Below are 13813 nucleotides of genomic sequence, written 5' to 3' on the forward strand. Positions count from 1 at the left end.
AAGTTACCTCGGGAAAAGCCTGGAAATAATTTTCATAATTCTAGTCCATTGCTAGAGGGCGTAATTGAATATCAAAAATTAAAAAATCTAAATTTTACAAAATTTGCCTAATGAAAGGGCACTGGAAATCCCATCAAAGTGTTCATACAATTCTGCACATATTTGATTTCACAAGTTTAAGTCTACCTTTGCAAATAAGAGATGGGGGTGAGTGGGAACCTTGTTATGAAAAATGGCTGTGAGTCCGGTTCTGCTAAATCGAATTTTACAAACTTGATCTTTTTGAAGATAGATCTTTTTCGTCAATGTAAAAGTTATAATGTCGAATCAGCCTAATAAGTAATATGCCAGCTAGGAGGCGTTATTTAATTTTTTTCAGAAATCTAGTTTTATTTGGAAAATATTAAATACAAGTGTGCATTTTTAATCCTGTATTATAAAATTACACTAAATTATCAATAGAATAGCGAAAACCGCATGTCCATACCTTTTTTATATCTCGAGATATCTTCAAAAATGTGTAAATTTTAAATATAACTGTTACTGTCACCGGTAAACTAAGTTAAGAAAAAGTAGTGTGCTATGGAAACAACAAAGAAACATTTTCCAAATGTCAACGTATATAAATATAATTAATTGAAACAACAATAAGACAAACACCACTATAAAATATAGCAAAGAAATAAAAACAACTACTTAGTGACTACCTAAATGTTTAAATTGTTGCCCATCATTTTCGATGCAATCATCGAAAATGATAGGCAACTGTTATATTTTTATAGTGTTGTTTGTCTTATTGTTGTTTTAATTAATAGGGCTTTTCAACGCTTCTCATTTGTTTCGAGCCTATGTCATGTATCGTATAATCCGTGTATAATATTAATACACGACATATGACGGAGGCTCGAAACAAATGAGAAGTGTTGAAAAGCCCTATTATAAACGTTGACATCTGTAAAATGTTTCTTTGTTCTTGAAAATGTACTTTCCAAAGCACTACTATTCGTTAACTTCGTTTACCGGTAATAGTAACAGAAGATATCTCGAGATAGAAAAAAGGCATCTACATGCGGTTTTTACTATTTTATTGATAATTGAATTTAATTTTATATAATAGGATTAAAAATGCATACTTGTATTTAAAATTTTCCAAATAAAACTAGATTACTGAAAAAAATTAAATAACGCCTCCTAACTGACATATTACTTATTAGGCTGGTTCCAAATTATAACTCTTACATTAATGAAAAATATCTGTTTTCAACAAAACCAAGTTTGCAAAATTTGATTTAGCATAACCGGACTTACAGCCATTTTTTCATAACAAGGTTCCCACTTACCCCCACCTCTTATTTAAACTTATGAAATAAAATAAGCGCAAAATTTTTTGAAGAATAGGATGATCGGATTTTCAGTGCCCCTTCATTAGGAAAATTTTGTAAAATTTGGATTTTTTAACTTTTGATATTCAATTGCGCCCTCTAGCGGTGGGGCCACAATTATGAAAATAATTTCCAAGCTTTTCCCGGGGCAACTTTTGTTATAAAAACTTTTTTCTCAAAGCTCTACCATAAACGGTTCCTGAGATATGGCCGAGCCATTCTTATTGGGGCACCCGGTACCTACAAACTGATGCAATAATCTTGAAAATCGGACTACAAATAATAAAGTTATAAATTGTCCAACTTAATCAAAAATTTTTAGTGGAGGAGGTTTGTGCCGATGACTGTATATTAAACTCTTGCGCTTTTTCGAGAATTTTTTGTAGTGTGAAGATCTGAATAATATTTGAACGTCCATGTCTGACACCTATCTGATATTATGCTCGGAACGCTTCGGTAGTAGGCTTCAAACTCTCAAGCAAGATGTTTGACAATATTATTGTATGCTGTATTTCGGAGAGTGCTTCCGCAGTAATTATTGAATTGTAGTTGGTTCCCCTTTTTGTGTAACGGACATATTAAGCATAAGCTTTATTCTTCAGATATATGCTCCTCATACCAAATGTTGTAAGCTATTTATTGCGTCATCTTGGTGATCTGCACTCCACCGTGTTTAAATACCTCTGCTGGGATGTTGTCACTGCCTAGAGATTTATGGTTCTTTAGTTTTTTTTCGGTAGATACTGTTCGGTACAATTCGTTACTCGAGATCTATGTTGTTGATAGGTTCCTTTTCTAGCAACTCTCCAAAATGTCTTACCCTTCGTAACAGGATAATCTCCTTATTAAAAAACATTAAGCACATTCCGGTGGACTAATCGTATTACATATAAGGAATATGTGGCTGCATAGTTACACATGGACGACCTAATATCTTTCAGCGATATCACCGACTTTTCATATCGATACTGCATCGATTTGAAGTAATAGTTAAAATTTGAAGCACATTTTAGAGTGTGAAGTAATTAACGTGAACCATTTAATGTGTTCTAACTTCTACTTTAACCTTCCGCAACTAACATAGCTTTTCTGAACATTATAGCTAATATTAATATAATATAATATAAATGGAGAGAAGCTCAGTCATTTGAGATTCGCGGATGACATCGTCCTTATAGCCGATCGTATGGATGATGCAATAATAATGTTGAACAAGTTATATGACGCTTCCTTAGAGGTCGAACTAAAGATTAACATCAACAAGACGCAAATAATGACTAATCTGGTGCTAAATCGTAATATTGTTGTTGATGGAATGAATGTTGAACAGACTGCATCTTATAAGTACTTGGGACATGAAATTCGGTTGGGAAGAGATAACCAGACGTGCGAGCTCCCACGTCGCATAGGATTAAATCGGACTTACCCATATGCCTGAAAAGGAAAATCTTTGACCAGTGTGTATTGCCTGTACTCATTTATGGAGCGGAAACATTAACTAACACTCACAAAAAAGGTAGTGAACAAGATTCGCGTGACTCAGAGGGCTATGGAGCGCCAGATGTTGGGTGTCTCCCTGAGGGACCGAATCCCAAATGAAGAACTACGTCGTAGAACAAAAACAACGGACGCCGTAGAAAGAATTGCGTCGCTCAAGTGGAATTGGACAGGACACGTCGCTAGATTGTCACACAACCGATGGACAAAACGTATTGTCGAGTGGAGGCCACGAGAAGAAGCAATACGGAGCAGAGGACGACCACCAACCAGATGGGCTGACGATCTGAAGCGTATTGTCGGCAACTGGATGCAAGGCGCACAAAACAGAGAAAGATGGAGAGAGCTGAGGGAGACCTATGTCCAGCAGTGGACGAGTACGGGTTGATGATGATGAAAGCTAATATCGGTGTCAGAGACCGACATAAAAAATGTTTCCTTTGATACACTTTCAAGCGTAGGATTGTGTTTACGCCTTGAAGGAGTGAAATTAAACAAGAATGATATTTATTTTTAATTTATTAAGCCACTTAGATACATATTAGCAAAATACCAAAAAAAACATCATCTCAAAAATTATATCACATCTCATTTGTAAAAAACAAGCTCAATTTTTCACTGCTGTTTTTGTACATATTTTCACCTTTTACTCCTGGCAAGTGGGTTACTAAATTATCAGCACTTGTTCGCACGTTCTTTCGTTAATATAAATATTTTTTTCATCGAGTAAGTTTCATCGTTGTCACGTCCAACATCGGTCTCTGAGACAAAATTTGCCGATCATTGCATAATAACTTGACACTGAAGACTCAAACTTCAACACAAAAAACATATACCTGAATCAGGCAGCTACTGATGGCGGCGAAGATACGTAATGGTAAGGGAGCCCAAGAGGGGATTTTTGCAGTTACTCGAGCGCGTCAGATTATCATATGGGGAGAAACCTGGTACCCTGAAGATCTACCTCTACCATATATTGGCTCTTAACACAGGGGAGTTCGTTAAAGGGGGCCCGAAAAAAAATCTATCCTTCAAAAGGCTCGAAATTGTCAGATTAAGATAAGGTAAGTTAAGTACATGCAAGATAGTGTATATTTCAAAAATCTGACGATTTGGGCCGGGCGTAAGGAAATGGGTGAGTCCCAAAGTTTCACAAGAAAAAAGCGAATATTTCGCGAAATGAATGACACATCGAAAAACTAAAAAATATGTGCTCAATATTTTTTTAAAATCTGTCGAATGATACCAAACACGACTTTCCACGGAGAGTGGCGGGGGGTAAATTTAATATTTTAAATACGAATCCCACGATATTTCGCGAAATAAACATCAAATCGAAAAACTATAAAATACACTTATTCAATATTTTTAAAAAATCTATCGAATGGAACCAAACACGACTCCCACGGTGGTGAGGTGGGGGTTACTTTAAAATCTTAAATAGGAGCCCCCATTTTTTATTGCAGATTTGGATTCCTTACGTAAAAATAAATCAATTTTATTCGAAACATTTTTTCGAATTATGGATAGATGGCGTTATAATCGGAAAAAACGATTCTTGGAAATGGAAAATTAAATTAAAAAATGGCAAGCGCCCACTAAAATGGAAAACTTTACTTAACTTTTTTTGGTTTTAGGACCTACTCTTCACAACCCAATAGGTCCCCATAACGCTCGAGTGACTGTACATTTAGCATACTTTGCTCCCCTACTATAACAAACAATTTGGATATAATCATAAAAACTCTAAGTGGTCCGTCTCACAGACCCAATGTTGGTCACGGAAGGTTAATAAAACTGTACTACTGACTGATTATTTTCATGGTATATTTTAATTTATAAGAAAAAATTGATGAAGTTTTTTCCTTAAAAATTTGTGTCTACTTACAACATCGATAAGTTGCGATAGCTTGAGTTTAATTTTGACGGTGAGGGCATCGGTGACATTGATGACTGGTCGTACCAACTTGTTGTAGTTGGAAAGCAGATCATCGTAAAGTCTTTTGGCATCTGGATTACCGGAACATCCTGAAACAAAGATTTAAAAAATGTTTACCAGTCATTTGGACTAACAATTATTAAATTATTATTTTATATCTTTTATTATTATATTTCTTTAATTTATATTATTTATATTAAAAATAGTCTTTTTTGATGTATTTCAAAAAACTTTTTACTCTCCCAGGTCAAAAAATGAATAAAACCTGGCCCATTTCCGGAAAGTAATATAAGGAAACATTTAAGCTCTATGTAGGCTATTGATTATGTACTATAGAAAAGAACTGCAACGTTAACGGGGTTTTATTATTTAATATGGTCAATGAATCTCTATATATGAAAAAACCGCGGAGTGCTACCATTTAAAGGGGTGCGTTTTTGAGAAATGGGTGAATTAGTCCCTGGGCACAGGTTGCATTAGGGTGAGTTCTATGCACTTTTGGTATAAACACGTCTACATAAAAATTCTTCCTGGTTAAATTTTCTATCTAAATATAACTTTTTAAAGTCAAAGATACTTTTTTTTACAAAAATATATTCAAAAGAAAAAGCACAAAAAACCCAAAAAAAGAAATTTTGTTTTTTGTCCCATAAATTTTGTCCACAGATATATAGTATATGTCTATATCAACAGGGGTATAGACATTGCTTCATACAAAAAACTTACATATTTTCTCTTTAAAATGATGTTTGGCAGAGGTCATTAGGATTTACAGTTTTAGAAATATGATTTTTCAAAGTTCGCCACTCACAGCAATTTTGGGCAATTTTCCTTGTTATTTCGCAAATATTGTTCTGTAACTTTTTTTTTACGTAACTTTAGGTATATGCAATGGTACATGTAAGAGGAATAGAAATAAATTACCTTTAAAATGGTCTACTGTATAATGTTGTACGACTTCTTTTAAGGAGGTTATCTTGTTCAAGACTTTATACTTTTAACGAATTTTTATATTTTTTACGATTATTTTTTAAATTTCCCATTATAACTTTTTTTTCTATATGGTATATATTATTATATAATAAAAAAGAAAGCTTATTCTGTTTACTTTAAAATGGTGTATTATAAAAAATTCTAGGGTTATTTTTGAATAAGATATGCTGTTTCAAATTGTAATAAGTACTTTTAAGCACCGATTTTTGAGTTCAGATATTTTTTAAATTCCTCATTATAAATTTTTTATGTGATTGCGTGTTATGATTGAATCTTATTTTTATAGGTAATACTTTGGATCCACTTGACTCGACCGGTCAAATTTCAAAATATGGATTAATTCCAATATTTACTGTGCAAAGCTCCTGCACCGCAAGCTTTGCTTGAAAAAATATGTAGCATGTAAATGTACCAAAGGATGTACAAAAAACTGCGGTTGTAGGAAGATAGGAATTAGTTGTTCGATATTCTGCCAAGGGTGTATGTGCATGGGTACTCATTGTGGGAACTATAAGATAACTGAGGTATCAGAGGAAAATATTGAGGCTAATGCTAACCAAGAGATGGACTTTGATTTTGAAAATTTTTTAAATGTCAACGTTTAAATAATTTTAACTACAGTGATGTTTTTTAAGACTAATGTTTATGTAATTTTTGTAAAATAAATAATTTTAAATATTACAGGTAAAAAATATCAAAGAATCACTCGGTTTCCATTATGTAATTAGATATAGATGATACACCATTTTAAAGAACAGAAAGTAAGCGCTCTTTATTGCGCAATATATAGGTAGTATATTCATGTACAAGAAAAAAAAGTTATAATGAGAAATTTCAAAAATAATCGTAAAAAATGTAAAAAATAATATTTTTTTTATATTAGGTATTATATAATATATAATATATTATATAATAATTTTATTTTATTTTTATATTATATTATAACAAATCGTTAAAAGCATAAAACCTTGAAAAACCATAATCTCTTTAAAAAAAGCCGTACAACGTTATGCAGTAGACCATTTTAAAGGTAATTGATTTCTATTCCTATTACGTGTACCATTGCATATACCTAAAGTTACGTAGAAAAAAGTTACAAAACAATATTTGCGAAATAACAAGGAAAATTGAACAAAATTTCTGTGAGTGGCGAAATTTGAAAAATCATATTTCGAAAACTCTAAATCCTAATGACCTCTACCAAACATCATTTTAAAGATAAAATATGTAAGTTTTTTTGTATGAAGCAATGTCTATACCTATATCCCCGTGGACAAAAGTTATGGGACAAAAAACAAAATTTCTTTCTTTTGGGTTTCTTTGTGCTTTTTCTTTTGAATATATTTTTGTAAAAAAAAGTATCTTTGACTTTAAAAAGTTATATTTAGATAGGAAATTTAACCAGGAACAATTTTTATGTAGACGTATTTGTACCAACAGTGCATAGAACTCACCCTAATGTAACCTGTGCCCAGGGACTAATTCACCCATTTCTCAAAAACGCACCCCTTTAAATGGTAGCACTCCGCGGTCTTTTCATATATAGATGTCCATTGACCATATCAAATAATAAAACCCCGTTAACGTTGTAGTTCCTTTTAGCTATCTTATTTTGAATATAATCAATAGCCTAATGAGGATTAAACGCGACATTACTACGTTGTTGATTTTGATTACATTGGTTTCGATCACCTTCATTTCACACTTCGCGTTATTCGTCAGTGTGACTTGTATATAAATGTTTTATGACTTACAGAGTTGTAAGTTCGACGACCTAAGTTGCTACGTTTAATTAGTGGTATTTTTAAGAATCAAAATTCAATTGAGAATAATACATTGATTTCTTTTTTGTTCCTATATAGCCACGTATACAACGTGTCAGTCACTCAAAACTTACCAAAAATCGATAATAAACGAAACTTTTAATATAAGGTTTGATTTGATAGCGATGAACTAAATGCGATCGTTGTTACCCTTTATTTATAATTTATTTTGGCAACCCTTCCCAAACTCTCACAAAACAAGTTCAAAATTAGATAACGTTCCCACTGAATGAATGTTCAGTAAAAAAATAGAATTCAAAATGTAGTGTTAGTGAAGTAACACTACATTAAAGCTACATGTTAACATAATTAAAATTAAAAATGACTAAGTTATCATGTACACGGTAAACTTATGAAGTTAATTTTAAAGTAAACATTTAAATATCCAAAATCATCAAAAAAAAAAAACAACGGAAAACTGATAAAGTTTGACCCAGTCTAGAATGAATTAAATGAAAAACAAAAACAAGACTTTTTCCAACTTAACAAAACGTTGAAAGATTTAATTTGAGTGGTACACGCTGTATGGAGCAGAAAATAAAAACTGATTTTATTGAAAGTTTAAATAGCATAACAGATAAGCAAAGAATGCCATAGTGCCTTTTGGTACGTCTGAATAACACAAATAAAAAATATGTTAAAAATTCATCTGGAAAATTTTGGGCTACAATCATAGACATATAAATATGTAAAACATGACATTCACTTGCATACACATATACCATATTCCGGTTGACGTTTTATCATACAAGTATATTACTCGTTTTTCTCTCCTAAGTTCCTGTATCGCTGTCAGGGTGTGCATTGAAAATGTGATTTATGCCTGGTGTACCAGCGTGGTTAGTTTGACTCTGAGATTTTCGCTTTGCAAATGTTCGGGGCGTAAACATGGAGAAAAACAAAAACGTAGACGAATATCTGTAACAGAAAATACGTAATCTATTATTTTAGTGGTGTTTTGTTGTATATATTAACAACTAATGCGCTTTCTTAATAAGAAAATAGTTGCATCTTCCAAATACTATTAGAGACATGGTTATACCATATAATTATTTTATTAATAAATTACTTATGTCTGGTTGCACCAACAGATATTTACCTCCAGTTTAGCTAAGCTCTACTTATAGATAGGGCCTCCTTGAGTGTCACTTACGTTGCACCATCATTTTAGATTCTTAGATTCTTTAGATCAATTATATCTATTATTATATTATGATATTTTTATTACAATATAGGTATTATAATTATATTACATATATTAATTCTTATGTTATTCTTGTCTTAAGCTTAAGATCTGTCGGTGCAACCGGGCATTAAATACACTATGTTTATAGAAAAAATGTATCAACACTTAAAGGAAAAAAATAAATAAAGCAACAAACGAAGTGCTGGGCATTGAACAACACAAGAATAAAATATTTGGAGAAATATACTGACGAAATAGAAGAGATCGTTAAAAGGAAAAAAGACTAAAAGAAAAAAAGGTTTCAGAAAAGAAGTCAATATTGGGAGAAAATAGGCAGGGACACAATATGTCACAACACGATAGGGTATAACAGATCAATCGAAGCAAGAAAAACAATAAAAAAACATCAGAAGTAATAAACGAAGTAGAAATATCAAACAAGATTAAAAGAGTGGACAAATCATTACGCAAAATTGTTACAGGAGTATACATAATTATCTCACAGGCTCCTGTGACAATAATGATGTAGGAATCCGAAATTACAGAGGAAGATTGAACTAAATCGCCAAAGAAAGCCAAAATAACAAAGCACCAGGACCAGAAAAAATAAAAATGGAACTGCTGAAAGAGGGAGATACATCGGTCCTTTATAGGAGTGATGTTTAATAAAACTGGAGAGGGAAGAAGATTTCAAGGTTAGTAGAATCTATCATAAATAAATGTCGTTTAATTTTACAGAAAATGACGAAAGGTCAACAAATAAATATAGAGGGATCAGTGTAATGCCTTCAATAGCAAAATCCTTTTCCCAGTGGTAAAAAAAATAGAACAAGACATCTATCATTACGGCGAAGAACAGGCCGAATTCGATTCCGAAAAGATAATATTATATTTTCCATGAATCAAGTGATAGAATACAACAAAGAGAAAAATATTGAATCACAAATAAAAGACACGAAAGTGCCATAAACGCAGCAGAAATGAAACAGATGAGAAAAATAACTGGAAGACGAATCTGGACAAGAAAAAGGAACAAAAACATCAGAAACGTGCTAAGACAGGAACAAATAGAGAAAAGAATTTGAAAAAGAAAACTCAAATGGTTTTGATATATAACTAGGATAAGCGAGAACAGACTAGTAAAGAAAGTGACAGATGCCAAAAACAGGAGAGAAGAAGAAGGAGCAGACCTAGAAAGGGGTGGATGAAACAGCTCCAGGAAATCGGGATCAAGAGAAGGACAGTGCAACAGATGAAGGAAATGGCGGTACACCGAAAAGCATGGAAGAAATGGGTAAAAGATGGATAGGTGACAGCAAAGGCCGACGCTATTATTGGGCATAAGGACAACAAGAAGAAGAATGAGATAAAACAGCTTATAAAAAATATCATTCAAAGCTGAATTGCTCATTATATTCATGGACTTTAGAAGGCCTTATGATACCAAATATATGAAATAGGGACATCCTAGATTAGGGTGCAACGGACAAATAAGGTAAGTAGGTATGAAAGAAATTTCCAAGAAATACTACGTGCTATAAAATTGGCAAAAAACAAGAAAGTCGTTAGTCCTTACAACATACCGACTGAGATATTAAAGCTCATAAATGAGGAAAACATCGGAATACTGGTCAAACTTTTCAACGATGTTTATTCGACTGGTGATATCCCTAAAGTTTGGTTGAAGTCCGAATTCATAACCTACCAAAAAAAAAAAGTCCAAAAAACTGTAACGATAGAATGATACGCCTTATGAGCCACACTTTGAAAATATTTCTACTTATCATCCACAGTAGAATCAGAGATAAAAATGTGAAGAAGACCAGGATGAAACACAATTTGGCTTTAGAAATGGATAGGGAACCCGGGACGCATTCTTTGTACTAAATGTATTATGGAAGAAATGCCGAGATCAAAGGAAAGACGTCTTTCCTGTATATATTGACTATGAAAAGGCCTTTGATCGTATACAGCATCACAACTTAATTAAAATTTTACAGGATAAAGGAGTTGATAATAATCAAGACGTACGAATCATACAAAAATTTTACTGGCGTCAAACAGCGACAGCTTGCATAAATGGAAAATCGACAGAAACATGTAAATTCAAAGAGGTGTCAGACAGTGTTGTATACTCTCCCCACTGGTACTCAATTTACATTCAGATAGAAGATTTAAAGAAGCGCTGCATAATTTGGAATGAGGTGTGAAAGTTAATGGAATCCTGATAAATACAATCATATGTGCAGATGATATAGTTATTTTAAGTGATGACATGAATGGATTACAATGCCTTTTAAATGCCATTGACACAGTGAGAAGAGAGTTTGGCCTAAACATAAACTGTTCAAAAACAAAATACATGGTGTTTAGCCGTTTAGCACATCAAGGTTCACGATTATAATATTTTGATGGTCATATAATTCAAAGAGTACCCAGTTCTAAATATCTTGGTTGCTATATTACTGAACAACTAGATCCAGATAAAGAGATAAAATGTAGAATCGAGATAGCCCGCACAACATTTTTAAAAATGAGGCCATTCTTTTGTAATAATAACTTGCAATTTCAACTTCGAAAGCGTATGATTAAATGTTACATTTGGTCAGTCCTCTTATACGGTGTCGAAGCATGGACATTAAAAATATCATTAACTATTTAGTGGGAAATAAGCCACAATTAAATTGAAAAAATAATTTTATTAACGTTTGGATGCCCAAATCGGGTTTCGTTGTCAAAATACAAAATACTACTAAATAAACAAAAATGTTGTTGCTAAGTAAAAAAATTCTTGTAATAATTTATTTAATCTGACTCATTTATATTGGCAATCCAGACGTATATTATACATTTTAAAGTAGAAGACTTTAAAATGATATCGCCAATATTTATGAGTTGCGTTCCTGGGACGACTGTACTAAAAGATAGTTCATTCGATTACATGAAATCAATCCCAACTCAAGAATATCCGTCACAAAAAAAATCATAGCATGTGATTTGTCTTTAAAAAATTTGTCTTTGAATTGGAAAAGTCTAATCAAATTGAACAGAACATCAGCAAAGATGAAATGAAAGCTTTTAAAACTTTAAGAAATGATGACTCCATAAAAATCCTACCAGTGAATAAAGGCAATGCAACTGTAATAATGAATAAAATACAATATGAGGACAAAATTACAGATCTAATTACAAATGGACCTTATACCAAATTAACGAAGGATCCAACGAAGACACTGGAAAACAAAATATATAGAACTTTATTCAAATTTAAAAATGATCTAACATACTATCAAAGAAAATTAATGACACCTCACTACAGTAAGATACCCCATTTTTATGGAGTGCCGAAAATTCATAAAGCGAATATACCACTTAGACCCATTTGTAGTACCATCAATTCTCCTTGTAGTGAACTATCAAAAAATTTTATTAAACATTATAAAACCATTTGCTAATAATGATGACACATTTATAAAAAATACAAAACATTTTTTAAACAAATTATCAACTATTTAATTTAATCCAAATAATATTTTAGTAAGTTTTGACATAAACAGTTTATTTACAAATGTGCCATTAGATAAAACTTTAAACATAATCAAAACGAAATTAGAGAATAATAATACATTGACAACTGGGACAAGACTAAATGTATCAGCTATAATGGAGTTATTGACATTATGTACTAATAATACCTATTTTCAACTAAATAATGAATTCTATAAACAAAATTTTGGTTTAGCAATGGGCTCTTCTTTATCTCCATTATTGGCTAATATATTTATGGAGGATTTCGAAACTAGTATCATTTCTCATTTAACAGATATCTCAATTATAACTCAAATCACAACATCAACGTTAAAAAGGAAATCATTAAATCCTTATATGGTAGAGCCAAAATTACTTGTTCTAACGAAAATTCATTTTTAGAAGAAAAACAATTGTTAACATGTGTTTTATTAAAAAATGATTATCCTTTATCGTTTATAAATAAGGAATTTTCAAGTTTGGATCGAATGGAACAGAACAACTTAGAACGGGATCCTACAACATTCACAAGAAATAGTACGAGCAAAATATCAATACCATATATAAAAGGACTATCCGAGAAACTTAAAACAATAGAAAATAAATTCAACATTTCAACAACATTCAAATCAACAAACACATTGAGATCTATTCTATCTAAAACTAAACCTAACAATGAACAAGAAAGAACAAAGAATTGCATTTATAAAATACCTTGTGAATGCGAACAATTTTGTTTAGGTGAAACATCAAGACCATTAAACGTTAGAATAAGTGAACATCAGTCTTATATTAAAAATAGAGGATTTGATAGATCTCAAATATGCCAACACGCATGGGATAATGAATATAGAGTTCAGTGGAGAGATTCAAGTATAGTCCTGAAAGAATCAGATAGTAAAAAGAGAAAAATCAAAGAAGCGGCTCTAATTATGCTAAATGAAACCAATTGTGTCGCAAATTCCTCGGTAGAATGCAGTAGGATGTGGTTACCCATACTGAAAGAGGAAGTCAATAGAAAGAAAATACCACGATTAGTAAGTCAATAACATATCGAGTTAGTACAAATTTTATATTTTAGTATTACTTATTGTATATCTATGTATTAATGATATTATTTATATTTTAAACATGTTAAAGTCAGAATTTGGTATTAGGTTTTTTGAAAGTAAATTAAATGTAAGACCAAATACTTACGATATCGGGATAGTATCACGAGGTTTTTTCCTGGTTTTCCCTCGTGATTTACTATGGAATCTCTAACGCGAGAATTTTACTATCATCGTTGCATTTGTTTGTTTTTTAAAGACAAATCACATGCTATGATTTTTTGTGACGGATATTCTTGAGTTGGGATTGATTTCATGTAATCTAATGAACTATCTTTTAGTAAAGTCGTCCCAGGAACGCAACTCATAAATATTGGCGATATCATTTTAAAGTCTTCTACTTTAAAATCTATAAT

General features: G+C 31.9%; 1 protein-coding gene across 2 annotated transcripts in view; it reads right to left on the reverse strand.

Moving 5' to 3' along the window:
* The window catches only part of LOC114346273 (acetylcholine receptor subunit alpha-like), a 1182789-nt gene that overhangs the window by 885846 nt on the left and 283130 nt on the right, over positions 1-13813 (reverse strand). For both annotated transcript variants that reach the window (XM_050646983.1, XM_050646986.1), the window contains exon 2: positions 4768-4907. In XM_050646983.1, the coding sequence (XP_050502940.1) occupies positions 4768-4907 (140 nt within the window). The remainder of the gene's footprint in view (positions 1-4767; positions 4908-13813) is intronic.

Source organism: Diabrotica virgifera, chromosome 1 (genome assembly GCF_917563875.1).
Source record: "Diabrotica virgifera virgifera chromosome 1, PGI_DIABVI_V3a".
NCBI classification, from domain to species: Eukaryota; Metazoa; Arthropoda; class Insecta; order Coleoptera; family Chrysomelidae; genus Diabrotica; species Diabrotica virgifera.